The sequence below is a fragment of the Eleutherodactylus coqui genome, chromosome 3, assembly GCF_035609145.1.
Source record: "Eleutherodactylus coqui strain aEleCoq1 chromosome 3, aEleCoq1.hap1, whole genome shotgun sequence".
Classification (NCBI taxonomy): domain Eukaryota; kingdom Metazoa; phylum Chordata; class Amphibia; order Anura; family Eleutherodactylidae; genus Eleutherodactylus; species Eleutherodactylus coqui.
The window spans coordinates 207,062,798-207,084,177 of NC_089839.1; the positions used below are offsets into that span (position 1 = coordinate 207,062,798).

Here is a 21,380-nt window from a genome sequence, read left to right on the forward strand (position 1 = left end):
TAATGGCAACTGCGTCTTTACCTGCGGGTCACGTGTCGTCTGGGATGTAGGTACAACAAGTCTCCCCTATCATCTTACAGACACTCCCCTTTTTAGCCAAAATCATATCTAAGGGCCATTCTATTTTGAAAAGTTATAGTCGAGGTAGGTCCTATTGGTCGACTAGTCCCTAGGCGTCTCTAGTATAATTTATAAACCGCTGCTAATTATAATAAACATAATTAATCCAGTCAACATTTTATTTACCCTAATGATCAGGAAAATGGACTCGAATCTAGTTTTAACTTGGTCTCTAATTTTTAAAACTTGTAAGGTACCCCCCTTGGCTATCCTATGACGTCAATGTACACGTGTAGACCACAACTACTACCAGGGGTCTCTCTTCTCGCTCTAGTATAATGTTACAATACTAGTAGTGTGCACAGGTACGCATGGCCTGGGACTCCCTAATCTTCACCCACACCAATGTCCCTTCTGGAGATAGCCCAGATGGTGGACACGTCCAGGCCGCCTGCACTGACCCTACACTACCTAGTGACAAGACTGGAAGGAACCGCCGTACCTATGCGGAAAACAAGGATAGACCAACATGACAGGATAACCACAAAACACAGACTGAGTTGGATCGAGATAAATTAACTATTGGGGGTAACCTCATTATCCTCAATGCTGTCTGACAGGATGTGGAGGAGCATAAGGGCTTTACTAAGGCACACTCCCCTGTCCAATTACCCTCCAGGCGGGTCCTCTACCTCATGTCTCCACAAAGCCAGTAAACGTCTCCTAAGGACTGGACCTGATTCTGCATCCATTCCCCTCCTATCGTACCATAGGAGGAGCAATACCCGTTAGTGAGTTCCCCAAGAATCTCCCTCCACCCTGCCTATTTGCCTGGCAGGTGTAGTTTCCAGGGTAGTCAGTAATACTCTCTCCGGTGCAAAACACTTAAGTAGTTATAGAGTATTCCTTCTTCCACTTCTCACAAGCAGTGTAATTAGCGGAAATGTTCGTGAAGAGACTTATAAACCACTCTTCAGCATCTACCGGGAGATTTAGGGGGACCATCCCCGAGTGTAGTCGGGCACTACTGCACACGCAACAGTTAGACTTGTTGCTCCTGTTAGCATTATACCTCATCAACTCCAACCAGAGATTCTGGTCAGAGTAGCCAGTCGCTACTGTCAAGGTGTCCACAAAGGTAGGGTCGGCTATGATCATCATGTTCGTCAAGGTCTTTATCTTACGGCGGAGGGGGTTAATTATGGGCACGGGACTAAATGAAGGCTTCCATTCGGGTGCATCTACCATATCCCTTATTTTAAACTTCCCTAAGGGATCTGTCCTCCCGTACCGGTATGTCCCCAGACTGTACGTCCCCCCTGTCCCCCGGGCTTGGATCTCCCATGGTTAGTGTAAAAAACGCATTAAAACCAAGCAACATACTAAGTTCAGCCTTCCAATACCTGCTGTCCTTATTATTCTCAAGGAGGGTTATACGACTAATTAGGGATTTCCCGCTCTTATCTTTCTTATTTAAGGCACTTCGCGGTTTATAGGACTAGTCTGTTCCTGCGTTCCATCCCACTGATCCCCAATAACGGCAGTCTTCTCCCCAGACATTATCAGTGGCGCAAACATATTGTATTCCCCGGGTATATAAGTCATATAACCAGCTGGACTGAGCTAAATCTGGCCTACGGTGGGATCTTGCGCCTAGACACGGGACCACAGTACAATAGTCGAAGGAATATGCGGCTACTTGAGCATTGGACGAGTTATACCAGAAGGTAACCATACCCTCATATTCTTCCGACTAAGGATTCCAGTTGCCACCCTCCTCTCTCACTAGCCCTAACCAGAGTAATGTCCTTGGCACAACTAAGACTGGTCTCCCGGATCTGAAGCTTTCTTACAGTATGAAGCATGGATCCATGTAAGTCTTTCGGCTAGTTTCACAGCTGTGGCAGTAATCAGAAGCACTTGGTAGGGACCATCAAATCGGGGCTCAAGAGGGTGCTTCATGAGGAACTTCTTGACGCACACCCAATCCCCAGGCTGCAAGATATGTGTCCCAGTGTCTGCCTCTGAGTCTGGAAGAGAACACCTGTGCATAGACTTTGGTTAGTTCTTTAACAACGGAAATCACATACTTAGTCAACACATCAGATTGTAATTGTAACTACTGAGGATAGTAACGACCTAGCCTTGGGGCTAGCCCAAACAATCTCGTAGGGAGATAATGTATGATCCCCCCTGGGTTCATATCTAACACTGAATAGGGCTATTGGATGACAGTCTTTCCAAAGTGGCGTCATTTTTAAGTATCTTACTTTTTAGCGTGCCACTACGTCTCTCCACCTTTCCACTACTCTAAAGGTGGTAGAGTATGTAAAAGGCCTGGGATACACCCAGAGCAGACATGACATGTTACATTCACCTGCGAAGTTTGTACCTCTGTCTGACTCTGAATCACTTCTGGTACCCCATATTCACAGTTTACCTTGTTCATGAGCTTCTTTGCGGTTACCTACTTGTTTGCCTTGGTAACAGGGTCGGCCTCCAACCTGCAAAGACATCAACGACAACAAGCACGTATTCATACTTCCCAACAAGTGGGAGCTGAACGTAGTCAATTTGCAATCCCTGAAATGGGTAGAGTGGGCCCGGCAAGTGTGATGTGGCAAATTTACTTCTGCCCTGACTCACCTATGGCATAGATCATGCTAAACTGGACAAATGATGCAGCAGCTACAGAGAACCCAGAAGTCGCCCATCCTCTTTCAAGCGTCGTCGTCATTGCTGCTTTACTAGGTGGGTCTTTCCGTCCATCAGCTGGGCCATCATGGGATACAGGAACTGTGGTGGGCAAGTGCTGTTGACTGTTCACCATAAACGGTCCTGTTTCTGCTGCTCCCATATTAGTCCATTTATTCTTTCCTTCCTTGCTGGCTTGTAACTGTAAAAGTCTTTAGCATATCAAAGTCCACGTTTTTGTCAATGTCCAAAGTTTTTACCACTGACTCATGCTGTCAGTACCTTTCTTCTTTCTTCCACGGCTTGAGGGCCGCTGCCTTTGCTGCGCTGTTGGCGAGGGTGTCGTCTCTCGCTTCTCCAGTGTAGGAATCTGTGCAAACTCTCAGCTTTGTCAGGTAGAGGTAGGGCCTCCATGAGACTCTGCACCGCTGCACCATTCTCAATTGGTTGTCCTGCTAAAGTAAAAACTGTCTGGCCTTCCATATTGGGCCGTAATCATGAGCTATGTCAAATGCATACCAGGAGTCAGTGTAAAGGATTGCCGTCTTACCTCTCGCCACTCTACTCGCCTCAGTGAGGGCCTTCAATTCCACTTCTTGTGCTGAGACATGCGGAGGCAGAGCTTCTGCTTCTAGGACATCTTGTTGTGTGACCACTGCATATCCGATGTGGAGTCGTCAATCCTCACCCTGGTACCATCTGCAAAAAGCTCAACATATACATTATCAATAGAGGTTCCGGTACCTGCAGTTTCTTACTGTATTAGTACTAGATAATCGTGTTGATGTTCTATTTCACATGGCTCAGGATCTTGTAGCACAAAATCATTTATTTCCTTTTTATCTTATTTCATTCATTTATTTATTTATTTTTTTAAACCCAATAGCTGATCTACAACACCTAGATCATCTATGACCCAGATCACCTATGCCTCCCCCCTTTGTGAACCGGAATACTCAATGGAAAAAAGAGTAATTGCGTTCAAACTAGTACAAGTTGAAAAAGGAAACCAAGATGCACAAAAACAAGCACTTTGTAGGTCAAGGTGACATTGTATGCAGCGAAGTCTGAGCGAAAATATCCTTTAGATTTTTTTTTCCAGTTAGCATTTTTTAACACAAGGGGGTGCAACACAAGTAAAATTTTACGTCACCCAGTGTAATAGTATTTCAGGGAATGTCCAGCGTTTAACTTTCACTCTCCTGTCGGAATATAATTATAGCTTCAGTGTAGACTGACACTAGAATATACAAAAGACTTAAGGAAAACTAAAGAATACGGATGAATTAACATCCTACTCTGGGCAATTCAGTCCCTCTTTCTCACATAAAAAGTAAAATTACTTCATCAAATTGCGTGAAAAAGTTTGCTGGGTGACTATAGGGAAATTATTCCATCTGTAGGAGCCTTCCATAACATCATGTGTCTGAACATCCATTGGAGAAGCAGGCAGTGGAAAACGGAGCCCCTGGGAACACACCATGAGAAGGCGTCCCCTGTCAAGGATCGCTTGCCTCTGTCCCCCATGCATCAACTCCAATCTTCCATACACTATAAACCAGCTTAGTCGTCTACTATGTCCCAAGCTGCATCTTCACAAAGGTTTGTTTCCCTGAACTTATCACACATCCAAAGTGGCCACATCTTGGAGTGCAACAAAGTCCAGTCAAACAAGACCTTACTTCAGACAATCATGAGGTTAGCACTGGATACAGTGGCATTGGGGAATGTAGGCCTCCCAAGTGCAGCAAAATGGCCGCCAGAGGCAGAAAGGGGCGGGGCTACAAATCTCCCAGGTGAGGCAAGATGGCTGCCGGAGGAGGAAGGGGCGGGGCTTAGTCCTATCCCGGATTGGAATGGCCAGAAGTAACGTCACACACCCTGAAAGTGAGCACATGGGGGGAAGTAACTTCAGGGTGGGGGCAGGGCTCACCACATTTGCTGCAGAGTCACACTATGTGGGGTTTTAAACATTGCAAGTGCGGCCGCCATTACAGGGAGGGGCTGTAGTCAACACAAAGGCATTACATTGTTCATAAGCAATACACATCCCCCACTACACGCTTTCCCCTCTTGAATCTCTTTCCTACATTATACCACCTCCTAGCAAAAACTAGCTAAAACACCTTTCTTTCTGCTGGGCTTCCTGCTCATCTTCTGAAAACTTTCTACAGTCTATCTTACCATACTCATTTCTGCCACTTTTCCTGATCCTTTTCTTTGTAAAACGTTTCTACATGTTTTGCATATTCCAAAACATCCTGTACTGATCCCTCATTCTATTCTGCCTGCTTATTCTATCCTATTTGAACTTTCTAGACAAAGTAAAACTCCTTTACTAAATTCCACCTCTTATATCCCTCGTATATCACAATGCACATTAACACTACAAAACACAAGACAAAGGGAACAGAAGGGTTAATTGGGAAATGCTTTCAGTGGCTTAACTCCAGTCCACTCTCTTATCAGTAACCCTCCCCCAATAACAAACACTGCACATTAATTCTATAATACCGAACAGACGGGATTACTGGAGAATACCCACAACAGCTCAAGGTATATATCTCACCTACCTTTGCAACAACCCACCCTCTACTAGTAATCCCCAACAGCACTCCCTGCACACAATCTGGACAGGACATTTAGCTATACACAGAAACTGACGATTATTTTCAATGACCAAGACCTCAACAATATCTGGAGACTTCTGCCGTCACACCACGGCTATAATTCCCGCGTATATACCTTTCCACATATGAGAACATAACACGCTCAATCATACAGGTGCATACGCGTATCATAAATTTTCCTAACCTCACACTAGTTACCTAGGAGTAAGTGTCTCTCTCTGGCGTGTTCCCTCAGACTTAAACAGCCAAGTCCGCCCTTCTGACACATTAACCCTCACAGAATTTATCTCTTGGTCTTGTATACACAATCTTTAACCGTCTCAGACATATCATACCCAGCATACAGAATACCCCTTAGGCAGGTTAAAACGGTGTTTTTTTCCGAGTAGAAAGAACTATATTACCTGCCTTTCATTGATTTATCACTCTGGATCAGAAACAGGCAGATTAGCAGTTAGAAATCAGCTCACATCGGTAGATTTACATAAAACAATCTTACCGTGTTCTGTAGATTTTCGGACCCCTGAGTTCTGCGTGCTATCTGCCGATCTCTGTATTTTTCCAGAATGAAAGAAATCAAAAATCTCTACTCAGCCAACCCAGGGACGCCAGTTTGTGCTAAATCATATTTTCTCCAGCAGGCTTCGGGGTATTTCTGTAGCTTCCAAATTGTATAGTGTGCACACATCATCGACCAGATCAGACACAAATGCTGGTCTAAACCGGGAGAGTCTCTACAATGTGTAGAGCCTCAGGCTTTTTATTATAACACATAACACCTGCCATTTAATGGGCGTGCAACAGATTACATCAGTAACATATAAGATTCTCATTTGTCGGATCATATAGAATATCCCGCCTCTCTGCCCACCCTTCCTCAAGTCCGATGTAGCTTGGACTTTGTCTTCTTAGCATGCAGGCAACCTTAAGGAATTCCTGTGTACGTGACAACTCATTGTTTAAATAACTTCAGTGTGGGGGGTGGAAGAGGGCTAGGAAAACACTCAGTATTGAATACAGGTATGCGTATAACACTATGACCTTTAACTCTTAGAGGCTGCTTGTGCAACTTTATGTACTCAGCTAACATTACACCACACATCTTTCACCATGCCATTGTCCAACAAATACCATGATGAGATTGTGTGGCCATTAACCTCCACAAAGTTAAAAGGCATTACAATAGCATAATACATTTGGTTTATACAAATCAATAGACATTTTATACTAATTAATTATCATGTCTATCACAGTATCTCCCTCGCCTCCACATTACTGGTGTATCTGCCTCACCTCCACGTTACCAATGTATGTCCCTCACCTCCACGTTACCGGTGTATCTGCTTCACCTCCAAATTACCAGTGCATCTCCTTCACCTCTACATTACCGGTGTATCTCCCTCGCCTCCACATTACAGGTGTATCTCCCTCGCCTCAACATTACCGGTGTATCTGCCTCACCTCCACGTTACCAATGTATGTCCCTCACCTCCACATTACTGGTGTATCTGCCTCGCCTCCACGTTACCGGTGTATCTCCCGCACTTCCACATTACTGGTGTATCTCACCCCCACATTCCCAGTGTATCTGCCTCACCTCCACATTACCGATGTATTTGCCTCACCTCCACATTATAGGTGAATCTGCCTCACCTCCACATTACAGGTCTATCTACCTCACCTCCACATTACAGGTGTATCTGCCTCGCCTCCAACTTACCGATGTATCTGCCTCACCTCCACATTCCAGCTGTATCTGCCTCGCCTCCACATTACCGGTGTATCTCCCTCGACTCCACATTACCGGTGTATCTTTCTCGCCTCCACATTACCGGTGTATCTCCCTCACCTCCACGTTACAGGTGTATCTCCCTTGCCTCCACAGTACCGATGTATCTGCCTCACCTCCACATTACCGATGTGTCTCTCTCGGCTCCACATTAACGGTGTATCTCCCTCGCCTCCACATTACAGGTGTATCTCCCTCGCCTCCACATTACAGGTGTATCTCCCTCGCCTCCACATTACAGGTGTATCTCCCTCGCCTCCACATTACCGATGTATCTGCCTCGCCTCCATGTTACCGGTGTATCTCCCTCACCTCCACATTACCGGTGTATCTCCCTCACCTCCACATTACCGGTGCATCTTTCTGTTTCGTATTGTAAGTGTATCTGCTGCATACCATCAGCCTAGACCACCATCCTATTTTTGCCTTTGCGGACTCCTGCGGTTCTGGGGTTTAACGTTGCTGTATTTTAGGCCATAAAATCAGTAAACTGTTCGTGTGTCACAACCGGACAGAATTCTGGACGCCACAACCTAAAATGTGTGGAAATGCTGTAAAATGTAACGAGGTCACCGCTGAATATAGGAATGAGGGCGAACCGCCGCTGCTGAGGGAAGGGGGATGGGACGAATCCGGGACAGCAGGCTTCGGCCCATTCTCACCGGATTGCGCCTCTGGTCGGATTTCATTGTTTTTTTCCCCGCTTTCCTTACAATAAGGAGGGAAGAGACCCTGACAGGAACTTAGTGGGAGAAGAATTCCAGAGGCCATTAAACCGGGTAATTTATATGGCTGCCGATTGTGCGCCTGGGGAAATATATTTCACAGGTAATTTCCAATCTGTCGGCCTGTGAAGGAAGCCATTATTCTAACTAAAAAAGAGATCATGATGTCACGAGCGCCATTAACCCTTTCAGGGTCGGTGCCTCCCAGCACATGCCTGGTTAACGGAGGCACTGCCGCGGCGCACGGCTGGAGAATATCATGGATCTGGGAAGGCCGGAGGGTCTGACAACCATATCATAGGATGAATGCACAGCTGCTTTCATATCATACATAGTTGAATGGTTGATGATGGGAGCTGTTGTTCAGCTCACAGGAACCTGACCGTTCTCAGTAAACGCGCCATATCGATTGTTTCTGTGGGAACGCTGGGCGACAACATGGCTGCCATTGTAGCTGCCACAAAGGCTCCATGCCTACATCCTCTCTCCTCTACTACATACCAGATCTGCCAACCAGAACTATTGTAAAGCTGGGTGACAACCAAGATGGCCAACATAAGGCTTCTGCGGCTATATCCCTGCTCCTGTTTTACTATAGGCCACTCAGGCCTATGCTAAGTGATAGCCAACATGGCCGCCACAAAGGCTTTGGGGCTACATTCCACCTCCTGTACTACAGGCCATATCTGCCACTCAGGACTATTGTGAAGCTATGTGACAACCAACATGGCCGCCACAAGGGGTCTGTGCCTCAAGATGACTAGAAACCCGGGTAACAACAAACATGGCCGCCACAAGAGTTTTGGGACTACATTGCTACATCTATACTACAGGCCAGATCTTCCATTCAGGACAACTAACATGGCTGCCTCAAGAGCAGCAGGGCTATATCCCCAGTCCTCTACTACAGACCACATCTACCATTCAGGACTGTTGTAAAGCTGGGTGTCAGTCAGTTTTCTCAGAGTCCTCTTGCCATTTTGGGTAACAGGAAAGATGTGAAACCGTTGCTGGGAGCAGAAAGGCGGCCATATTGGCTGTCACCCTTGTGTGAGCTGCAATAGTGTTGGTTGTCACCCAGCTTTCTGATAGTAATGGTGAAACGACCAATAGAGACCTGACATGCTTGGACATGCTGGAGCTTGTAGTCCTACACTAATGAGAATGTCGGTGTGCCTCATCCTATCCTTATATCTGTATCACCCCCGCCTGTTTTTCACAGTGGATTCTAAGGGTTAATCTCATTACACGGTCCCTCCGTTGAGTGATGGAGACACGATGGGGACGCTGCCCTGTGGCGCAGATGCCGCCATTACATGCTGATAATACCGTATTGATTGAGTCGGATGTCCTAGTTTACATTGATAAAGAAGGCGCGCGGGGGACAGGTCCTGTGCTTAGTGTTTAATGACGGTGACTGCCGCCACCATTAATAGCACTTCATTATTAGCCGCGTGTTACGGCTCGCACCGGTACAGTCATTTATCATCGCCGCTCGTGACGCTTACATGATGGACGAGTTTTATGCTTTATTGATTATTATGTAAAAATATCAAATACTCTAAATGGGGAGATGCAGGTCTGTCTCCTGATTGGCTACGCTGAACGTTCCCTTCAATCATCTGTAAATAACGCAAAATGGTTGCGTGTTTGTTTTACTTGTGCGTACAAAAGTACAGTAAAACATGCACTTACATGTACAAGTATGCAGCGGCCATTGCATCAATGTGCCTACACCCGTGTGACACCCGTCATAGGGCTTCATCACATGATAGTGTTTGCGCTGGTATATGCGCACGCAAAATGTGCCCGCGCAAGGCACGTAATAGAACCCACTGAGTCCAATGAGCTTGTTCTGATTACCGTGTTTTGCGCGGAAAAAAAGGAAGACCTGATTCTCAATGGTTTCATATTCATTTGCGATGTTTTCACTCAAGCATCACAGCGCTAAGAAACCTCTGCGCTATCACCCATTGTTTTCAAAGGGGCCGGGGGCAGCAGCACTGGCCCCATTGAAAACATAGGGAGTACATCGCACTCCCCTGACACAGCTGTGATAGCTATGGCGGGGGATTCCTTCATCTCCATGGGGACCACACAGGGATGAAGGAATCCCCTGCCATAGCTGTCATAGCTCTGGCAGAGGTCCATGATGCTATCCCATTGCTTTCCCTGCAGCGATGATTTTCGGGGTGAGGGGTTGAAATATTAGACCTACCCTGAAAATCATCCATAGCCGTAAAAAAAAAAAAATGTAAAAAAAAACAATTAACTCACCTAGAAAAGCCGTCAGGCTCTTCTTTTCATTCGTCCCCGTCAGTCTTCATCTGTCTTCTGGTGGCCGGGGATTGAAAAATGATTGGTCACAGAGCTCAGCCAATCAGAGGCAGCGCTCAGCCATTCAGTGTGTAAAAAAGCAGAATTCTGAAACTAATTATTTTCAATTGTTTACCTCACATTAGCAACGTTTTCACTGACGCGATGTTGCGAGAGAAAAAAAATCGCGGCATGCCCTATCTTCTTTTTTTTTTTTTTAATCTCCTGTGTTTCCATATGGAGTCTCCTTTTCATCGCAGCGCAAAGCACAATTTGCGATTTTTGTGCAGTGCGTTTTTAACATTAGAAAGTCCTATTAAGTTTTGCGATAAAAAAAAAAAACGCACGATTTTATTGTAGGTGGCAGCAATGCCAGATTATTCTCAAGAAAAAGCATCGCTACCGGTCAAAAATCACGGGAACAAAGACGCAATTTTGCCACCTGTGTGAAACTAGCCTTAGATGTCCTTGTTGCTCATAACAGCCAATCACAATTACCTCAGCAGCTTGAGAAATGGAACGCTGCGCTGTGATTGGTTGCTATGGGAAACAAGGACCGTCTTACTGTCAAGACAGTTTTGCTAAATGAGGCTGTGGATCCGCTTGTGGATATGAGGGTTTCACACTGGGAAGAATCTTTGTAATTACCCTACAGGGCAGAATCTTTGCCTTGGGTGAAGCCAACGCCAACTATGTATACACCATTCACTGACAACAGGCAGAGGTCTTGGAAATAGTGAGGAATTCAAACACAAAAGGTGAAATAAACTTAGTCCATCATAAAGTTTGCCCATGTGTGGCCAGTCAAAAAGTCGCACATTTGTGACTTTAATACCAGAAAATTGGCATAAGTCAGTGCGTAAATTTTCTCCAAAGTGTGTTACCATGTTGCAAAACTTTGTACTGTGATGGTGCCTTATGAAAGTGTAAGACTTCTTTAAACTTTAAAGGGGTTGTCCAGTTGCAAACTATTGTTGGGCCTATCAACAGTAGATCAGTCTGGGCTTTGTCATCTCCACTTACCAGCTGTGCGCTGGGCCAATGCGCTCATACAATGACCTGATTTCTGCAGGACACAGACAGCTCTGTTCCCACTGCAGTGGCCAGACTTGGTATTGCAAATTTTTCACTTAAAAGGAAACTTTGTCTGTATTACCAAGCTTGGCCACTGCATTGGGAACAGAGGTGTCTGCTTCATGCACAAATGGAGGGGCCTGCCGAACAGCTGATCCCTACCAGATCTACTCTTGATGTTTACAAGTGGACAACCCCTTTAACCCTTACCTTTTATGTGACCCCTTTGCTTCTTACTGACCCCTCCTATTCTCTCTTGCAGGATGCAGTACTGGGCAACGCGGCTGGAGCGAGAATTTCACCAGGTTATGAGGAACTTCGCAGGTTCTCAGCAGTTACAGGGGGTAAGTACTACTGACCCATCAGGTTATCTCCGCCATTAGCCGTAAGGTCTGTGTGTTGGATTCCTTGGTCTGGGGACTCCGCATCACAACTGTGACTGAATTGTCAGATGTAGTCGGCGTTCTTTCTTTCCATACATCATCTGTCCAATTGGATTGTACTGTGAAGGATTGACTCCTGTGAATACGAATATCTCCAAATATCTCCTCTCTAGTTACATCATCATAATAATATATTGTGGATTTGGCGATTTTTTTATTTATTTTTTTTCTCGTCCCAGACATACGTGCGCTATTGTATGCTGCGCTTTTATCATGTTACATCACTGCTGCGCAACTACTCCCTGTACTGTGTAGCTCCCTGATAATCCATAAAGACTGGGCGTAGTGATATCAGGGTGGCAACCAATATGGCCGCCATTATAGTTCCTAATGCAGTTGTCATTCAGATGTCTTATTTTTTTCCTTTTCATCATACTACTAGATCTATTCGCCATCCGGGGTCCGGGAAAGCTGGATGTCACCTTCCCTCCTCCTCCGTGTCTCTCGCAGTGACGCCCACCTCTCCCCATTTAGGAGAAACATATGTTGTGGCTCTTAATGAATTTGCATAATGAGGCCGCCTCTCATGAATAATGTATATGCGTCCTGCCTGCGGTGGCCTCCTCCGGATAGTGTCACACTGTCACTGATACATTGTTTATTATTTTAATTAAGAGCAGCGTCTTAATGTCGCATCAGGAGGAGCCAGCCTGGCGCTATCTTGCTGATGAGCTATTCTCGTATCTGCTGTGAGCACGACAGCCGCGTACCGCTTATCTGCTCGACGGCTGGAAAAACCTGATTTTAGAAATGTACTCACTAAATTTACATTATCAATCTCGTACGGTGACTGAGGACGGGCGCACAATTGCCGTTTGTGCGTGTTGCGCCCAGGAGGTTCGGGTGCAACTTCCATTGGACAGCACATAGAAAACTGTATGATACACAGATGGCTCACGCATTGACATGTATTTGCATGTCCTAACCCTCGTTTTTTTTTTGCGAAGACCATTGAGCAACCATCAGTTTGCATAGTCCCATAGGCTATAATAGGTGCGCGTACTGTCTGTGAATAAAAATGGACCACACACGGACCCAAATACGCCTGTGTGTGGAGGCCCAAGCGTGATTTTACATCTGGGTCAGTTTTTATTTTCCATTTTTAATAAAAATGGAAGCAAGCTGATTAATAGCGGAACCCATAGAGAGCAATACATATTTTTGCTTTCACACGGGTTTCCATTTGAGTCCGTTTCGTTTGCTTTCTGTTTTTTTGGGGGTTTTTTTAGTGAAAATAATTGCTGCTTACAGCACTTTTTTCCCCAAAAACCTGAAACCGAATGCAAAGCATCTCTCCGTTTTTTCTTCTTGTTTGCATTGAAGTCTATGGCAGGCATAAGTAAGCAAACGTAAAGCCATAATTTGTTTCTGTCTGTCTTCCGTTTTGAATGGCGTTGTATCACAATTGCAGGCTATCCCCTCTCTACAGGGGTAACTTAACGATTGGTGGGGGGTCTCACCCCTGAGATCCCTGCCAATCTTGAAAATAAGGGTTCTGTGTCCCCAATTCTTATTGCGGGATTACTGCTTGCCCCACAATAAGCAGGAGACTGGAGCCTTGGTCGTGCAAGCGCACTAGTGTGCCATTCACTTCAGTGGGACCTCAGAAATATCCGTTTGGCTATTTCCATGAGCCCCATTGAAATGAGTGGAATGAAAGCTTTTCCAGCGCTACAGTGATGTCACTGCGGAAAAAGAAGCAACCCCCGCAGTGCAAGCAGAGCGGGACACGGGAGACCTGTTCTGCAGATCGGCAGGGGTATCAGCGGAGAGACCCCCATCGATCAGCAAGTTATCCCCTATCCTAAGGATATCCTGTAGATAGGACATAACTTGCAATTGTGGTACAGGTCCTTTAAGCAGACATGCACAGACAGGACTGGAGAACATGCATCAGGTGAACAGAGGAGGAGGGAGAAGCCTGCGGACCGACAAGTTAAAAAAACGGATCCATTTAAAGCTGACAAAAAGCGTATTGTAAACTGAAGTCAAACTGATCATCTTTTATATTTACGGAGCTGAGTTGTAGAATTAAAACGAGATAAGCGTTTCCCTTTTCCATCCCCATTCATTTAAATGGATTTTCAGAAAAACGGAAAGTGACCGGAAGCAAACTGAAAACTTTCCTTTTTTAAAAGACCATTTAAATAAATGGGGAAAAAAAACAGAAATATTAATTTTCATTTTAATTTAGCTTTTCTGCTCCAAAAAGGGACAGAGAGAGATAGAATTACAACTGACAGTCCTAACGGAAAAGCGATCGCACGCTTAGGATTATAGCAGGGGAACTACAAGTCTCAGAGATCACTAAGTGCAGCTGTCTCGCCTCCCTTCTGGTATGCAGCATCCTCCAAAAAAAACTGCATCGGTATTTGAGAAAGTAGGGTGACAACCAATATGGCTTTCGCTACAGCCCCCACATGGGTTGGCGACCAGCTTTTCGAGATTCAAATAATTTCATATGGGAAAGCCGGGTGCGGTGGCCATATTGTCACCCACAACCAGATGTGCGGAGTCTCTCCGTGCGGGATAACATTTGCTACAAGGATATGGTATACCATGGTGGTTCAGGATCCGCAGGATTCTTATAGCGAGGGCGTATATAGAGAACCGTAAAGGTTGTTTTAGTTGGCGCTGAAGTGCATATCTTGGTGCATCCCGACAGCAGCTGGGGAGGTGAGAGGTCAGCGCTGGGCGCATTCTGTGGAGCAATCAGGGAACATTATGCGCGGCGGAGAGAGGCCATTTTGGGAGAGGTTAAATGATAGCAGCACTTACAGGGAGTAATGCAGCCGTGTAGTTCTATTAAATCATGCGGGGTGGAATAATTTAGATGTTTCCCTCATATTCCCCCTCCCCCTTTCCAGCTTTGTGATTCGGAGAGCCGGTTCCAGCTATTGATGGTGCTGGTAGCATCGTATACGGCTTTCCACAAACACCCAGCACTCGTTCCACTAATGACATGCAAATGAGATGCTAATGTGTCTGCAATAAGTTATGTGGAGCGGCTTCTGACAAATGAATGTGGCTGGGACCTGTCCCCCCGGGTGGTGATTAATGTGCGCCAGGCGCTGCTAGCGGATTTTTTTTGGCAATCTGCGCCGTCCTTTGGGCTGCGAGCTTCCTCAAGACAGTGGCGGATCTTGATTGGATTTCTTGTCCCTGGAGGTGACACTTGTGGGTGACAGAGGCCGGGGAGGAGGCGGCCGCTTAATACTGTTATTAGCATTAAATCACTCGTTCTGCATCGTCCCCAGGGCGAGCGCTCTGCACTGATGGGCAAGTGACACAGCTCCGGGTGTCCAGAGATGAGTGAGTGGACTGAGAGCGCAGGAAATTGTCCCACCTGCCGTAATGCGGATACAAAATCCATAAACGACCTGACACAATGCACCGCACAGCAAATATATGCTTATTACTGCGAGATGCGGAGAAGGCGGCGTGGAGCTGATCTGTACAAATTCAGGAATTCTACACACAGAGGAGCAGATTTATCTACCCAGTGCAAGTCTAAGTCTCCCAATTCTAGAACTGATTTATGAAATGTTGATTTGACATTTTTATGCTTTAATTTTAGTCAATTTTGATAATTGATGAGATCACATAAAAAAATGTTCTTTTTCAGCCAACTTATCTATACTTAGAATGAAGTAGGATATGACTACTATAATACTGCCCACTATCTACAAGAATAGAACTACTCGAATAGTGTCCCCCTATGTACAAGAATATAACTACAATAATACTGCCCCCTATGTACAAGAATATAACTACTATAATACTGCCCCCTGTGTACAAGAATATAACTACTATAATACTGCCCCCTATGTACAAGAATACAACTACTGTGATACTGCTCCCTATGTATAAGAATATAACTACTATAATACTGCCCCCCATGTACAAGAATATAACTACTATAATACTGCCACTTAAGTACAAGAATATAACTACTATAATACTGCTCCCTATGTACAAGAATATAACTACTATAATACTGCCACTTAAGTACAAGAATATAACTACTATAATACTGCTCCCTATGTACAAGAATATAACTACTATAATACTGCCACTTAAGTACAAGAATATAACTACTATAATACTGCTCCCTATGTACACGAATATAACTACTATAATACTACCCCCTATGTAGAAGACTATAACTACTATAATACTGCCTCCTATGTACAAGAATATAACAACTATAATACTGCCTCCTATGTACAAGAACGTAACTACTATAGTACTGCTCCTATGTACAAGACTATAACTACTATAATACTGCCCCTATGTACAAGAATATAACTACTACAATACTGCCCCCTATGTACAAGAATATAACTACTATAATACTGCCTCCTATGTACAAGAATATAACAACTATAATACTGCCTCCTATGTACAAGAACGTAACTACTATAGTACTGCTCCTATGTACAAGACTATAACTACTATAATACTGCCCCTATGTACAAGAATATAACTACTACAATACTGCCCCCTATGTACAAGAATATAACTACTATAATACTGCCCCTATGTACAAGAATTTAACTACTATAATACTGCCCCCTATGTACAAGAATATAACTACTATAATACTGCTCCTATGTACAAGAATATACCTACTATAATACTGCCCCTATGTACAAGAGTATACCTACTATAATACTGCCCCCGTGTACAAGAATATACCTACTATAATACTGCCCCTATGTACAAGATTATACCTACTGTAATTCTGCTCCTATGTACAAAAATATAACTACTATAATACTGCTGTTACGCCTGTCAGCTCATTGTTATGTTTGCCAGCACACTTTGTTCTGTCCAGACGAGACAGGGTTAACAGCTCCTGTGCCTTCCAGTCAGGTTAATTACCCTGCTTGGTGTCTGAGAAGTGTGCTTGTGATTGACAGGTCTATCTACCTATCGGCTCCTCCCGCTTCCCTATAATATCCAGCTCTTGCTGCCTGGGAGTTGCCGATTATTGTTCACGTGCAGTTTTGCAGTGTCCTCTGTGTAGCCCGGTACTCTGACCTGCTAGTAGTCTGGCCTTGGTACCTTGTGCCTTTCCCTCAGTGTGCTAGCCAGTCTGCCTTTATTTTTATCCTGCTTCTGTCAGCTTGTCTGCTAGCCCTCGCTGTTATCAGCCAGGGTTTCCAGTCTGCGTCGTTTGGTATCCTGCTTCTGTCAGCTTGTCCGTTTGACCTTGTTATTGTCTGCTTTGCTTTCTGTTATCAGCCAGGCTTTTCCATCTGCCTCTGTCCTGTTTGTATTGTTCGTGTTGGTTAGTGTCATCTGCCTTTCCTGTCGGTGCTAGTGGGTAGTAGTCTCTTGCATAAGTAGAGCATCCCCCTGCCTGTCCCCCCTAGGAAGTGTAGGGTCAGAGTTGGCGGCCTGGACGTGTCCACCATCAGGGCTATCTCGAGGAAGGGACAGTGGCGTGCGTGAAGTTTAGGGAGCCCCGCGCCGTGAGTACCTAGGTAGCCCACTAGTATCGTAACAACTGCCCTCTATGTATAAGAATATAACTACTATAATACTGCCCCGTATGTACAAGACTATAACTACTATAATACTGCCCCCTATGTACAAGACTATAACTACTATAATACTGCCCCCTATGTACAAGACTATAACTACTATAATACTGCCCCCTATGTACAAGAATATAACTACTATAATACTGCCCCCTATGTACAAGAATATAACTACTATAATACTGCCTCCTATGTACAAGAATGTAACTACTATAATACTGCCTGCTATGTACAAGAATATAACTACTATAATACTGCCTCCAATGTACAAGAATATAACTACTATAATACTGCCTCCAATGTACAAGAATATAACTACTATAATACTGCCTCCAATGTACAAGAATATAACTACTATAATACTGCTCCCTATGTACAAGAATACAACTACTATAATACTTCCCCCTATGTACAAGAATATAACTACAATAATACTGCCTCCATGTACAAGAATATAACTGCAATAATACTGCCTCCAATGTACAAGAATATAACTACTATAATACTGCCCCCTATGTACAAGAATATAACTACTATAATACTGCCCCCTATATACAAGAATATAACTACTATAATACTGCTCCTGTGTACAAGAATATAAGTACTATAATACTGCTCCCGATTTACAAGAATATAACTACTATAATACTGCCTCCAATGTACAAGAATATAACTACTATAATACTGCCCCGTATGTACAAGACTATAACTACTATAATACTGCCCCCTATGTACAAGACTATAACTACTATAATACTGCCCCCTATGTACAAGACTATAACTACTATAATACTGCCCCCTATGTACAAGAATATAACTACTATAATACTGCCCCCTATGTACAAGAATATAACTACTATAATACTGCCTCCTATGTACAAGAATGTAACTACTATAATACTGCCTGCTATGTACAAGAATATAACTACTATAATACTGCCTTCAATGTACAAGAATATAACTACTATAATACTGCCTCCAATGTACAAGAATATAACTACTATAATACTGCCCCGTATGTACAAGACTATAACTACTATAATACTGCCCCCTATGTACAAGACTAAAACTACTATAATACTGCCCCCTATGTACAAGACTATAACTACTATAATACTGCCCCCTATGTACAAGAATATAACTACTATAATACTGCTCCCTATGTACAAGAATACAACTACTATAATACTTCCCCCTATGTACAAGAATATAACTACAATAATACTGCCCCCATGTACAAGAATATAACTGCAATAATACTGCCTCCAATGTACAAGAATATAACTACTATAATACTGCCCCCCATGTACAAGAATATAACTACTATAATACTGCCTCCTATGTACAAGTATATAACTATTATAATACTGCCTCCTATGTACAAGAATATAACTACTATAATACTGCCCCTATGTACAATAATAGAACTACTATAATATTGTCCCCTATGTACAGGAATATAACTACTAAAAGACTGCCTCTATGTACAATAATATAACTACTATAATACTGCCTCCTATGTACAAGAATATAACTACTATAATATTGTCCCCTATGTACAAGAATATAACTACTATAATACTGCCCTGTATGTACAAGAATATAACTACTATAATATTGTCCCCTATGTACAAGAATATAACTACTATAATACTGTCCCTATGTACAAGAATATAACTACCAAAATATTACCCCCTATGTACAAGAATATAACTAATATAATACTGCCTTCTATGTACAAGAATATAACTGCAATAATACTGCCTCCTATGTACAAGAATATAAGTACTATAATACTGTCCCCTATGTTCAAGAATATAACTACTATAATACTGCCTCCTATGTACAAGAATATAACTACTATAATAATGCCCCCTATGTACAAGAATATAACTACTATAATACTGCCCCCTATGTACAAGAATATAACTACTATAATACTGCCTCCTATGTACAAGTATATAACTATTATAATACTGCCTCCTATGTACAAGAATATAACTACTATAATACTGCCCCTATGTACAATAATAGAACTACTATAATACTGCCCCCTATGTACAAGAATATAACTACTATAATACTGCCTCCTATGTACAAGTATATAACTATTATAATACTGCCTCCTATGTACAAGAATATAACTACTATAATACTGCCCCTATGTACAATAATAGAACTACTATAATATTGTCCCCTATGTACAGGAATATAACTACTAAAAGACTGCCTCTATGTACAATAATATAACTACTATAATACTGCCTCCTATGTACAAGAATATAACTACTATAATATTGTCCCCTATGTACAAGAATATAACTACTATAATACTGCCCTGTATGTACAAGAATATAACTACTATAATACTGCCCCCTATGTACAAGAATATAACTGCTATAATACTGCCCCTATGTACAAGAATATAACTGCTATAATACGGACCCCTATGTACAAGAATGTGACTGTTATAATATGGCTCCTATGGATTACAGTAAGGTTATACACATGGGAGACTGTTTGCTTCTTCTCTGGTCCGTACATGATGACAGTCGGTTGTGGATGTCACGCTGTCTAGCGGTTAGCATGCATCTCGCCATCTCTGTGTTGGGTGTATGTTCCCCTCTGTCATGTTGCGGGGCTGTGTGTGTGTAACGTGTCCAGACACTGGCAGTTTTCTCGTAATGCCGTGGGTCTGAGCGGACACACCATTAATCAGGCTGGCTGCACACTGTGATTGGCTGATAAGCTTCACATCTTGGACAGATTGAGGCGCTCGGCGAGATAACGGAGTATTTCTGTGAACTGTATCTCGTCACATCTCATTGTCCTCATAGGGTTAATCTACAGCACCTCAGGTTGGATTTGTAGGTATTGCAGCCTATATAGTTCATTAACTGCTGCTACATTCCGGGGTAGATACACTGCGACTGGCATCTGGTCCGATAATAAGGACCATGGTTAATCTCTTAAAGCAACAGCAGGAAATATAATGCTCGGCATCAGCGCTGAAACATTATGACGAGTGATATCAGCGGACATTCCTGTACATTGGGCCTCATCCGTGTGGTCTCTGTGCTGCGGCTACTGCATGACTACTGGATGTGGTCATCTGGATGGGAAGCCACAGGGATGCCAGGTCACCTGGAGACCTGACTAATAGGGGAGAGGTTTGCTCAAGGCTTCATTCACACCGGCGATGCATTTTTACGCTGTCTGTGGAGAGCCCCGATCGAGTCCTGAGATTAATTAGTGTTTACTCGTCCATTCACACGGGTGTATTGCGTGAAAAATACACTGCAGCGTGGAATTCCGTCGGTTGGCAGAAATCCTCAGAATGCTTAAATAGAGCCCCCTAACTTTTTTCAGCTCCCATAAAAATCTATGGGAGCTTCCAGTGTTTTTCGTCAAAAGATGGGTCAAGAGCGATCTTTTGATGCAGCATGAAAAATCATGTTTGATTTCACGTTTTGACAATGCAATTTTTTTTCCACGCGCCCAAAAATCGCCCATGTGAATGAATCCAATGCTTCACATGTGCGCGATTTGGTTGATGTTTTATCGCTGCTAAATAGCTAGGTAAGAACCCCCCGTGTGAATGAGGCCTAACGCTGTTTCCATTCCTTACCTGTTTCAAGAGCTCTGCTTGCTGTCAGTCTGGGTTTATTCACACAAACAAGATTATTGCAGATTTTTCTTGCGATGCGATACACACAAAACTCATGAATGGATTTATTCACATGCTGCGAGGAAAACAAATCACAGCATGTTCTATATTTGTGCGTTTTTTCGGAACGCATTGCCCCTGGTTTTCAATGAGACCTTTCCCATTGCAGACCATTGTAAGCGGTCGCTATCTTTTCACGTGTGGCGATGCAGATTTTAAGCTGAGGGTTTGTTACAATGTACATTGCAGACAAACTTCTGTGAGATAAACACATGAGCAGCAGCACAGATCTCTGTTGTCCTGATAGTTTGTTACAATGTATCAGTGCAGGTAACATGTACACTATCAGCCTGGAGTCCAGGATGTTGCAATGTATCAGTGTGGAGTCCAGGATGTTACAATGTATCAGTGCAGGTAACATGTATCAGTGTGGAGT

At 43.6% G+C, this 21,380-nt stretch overlaps 1 protein-coding gene across 2 annotated transcripts in view; it reads left to right on the top strand.

Annotated features, from left to right (window-relative positions):
- CACNA2D2 (calcium voltage-gated channel auxiliary subunit alpha2delta 2) overlaps positions 1–21,380 on the top strand; it is a 209,450-nt gene that overhangs the window by 41,789 nt on the left and 146,281 nt on the right. For both annotated transcript variants that reach the window (XM_066596905.1, XM_066596906.1), the window contains exon 2: positions 11,551–11,632. In XM_066596905.1, the coding sequence (XP_066453002.1) occupies positions 11,551–11,632 (82 nt within the window). The remainder of the gene's footprint in view (positions 1–11,550; positions 11,633–21,380) is intronic.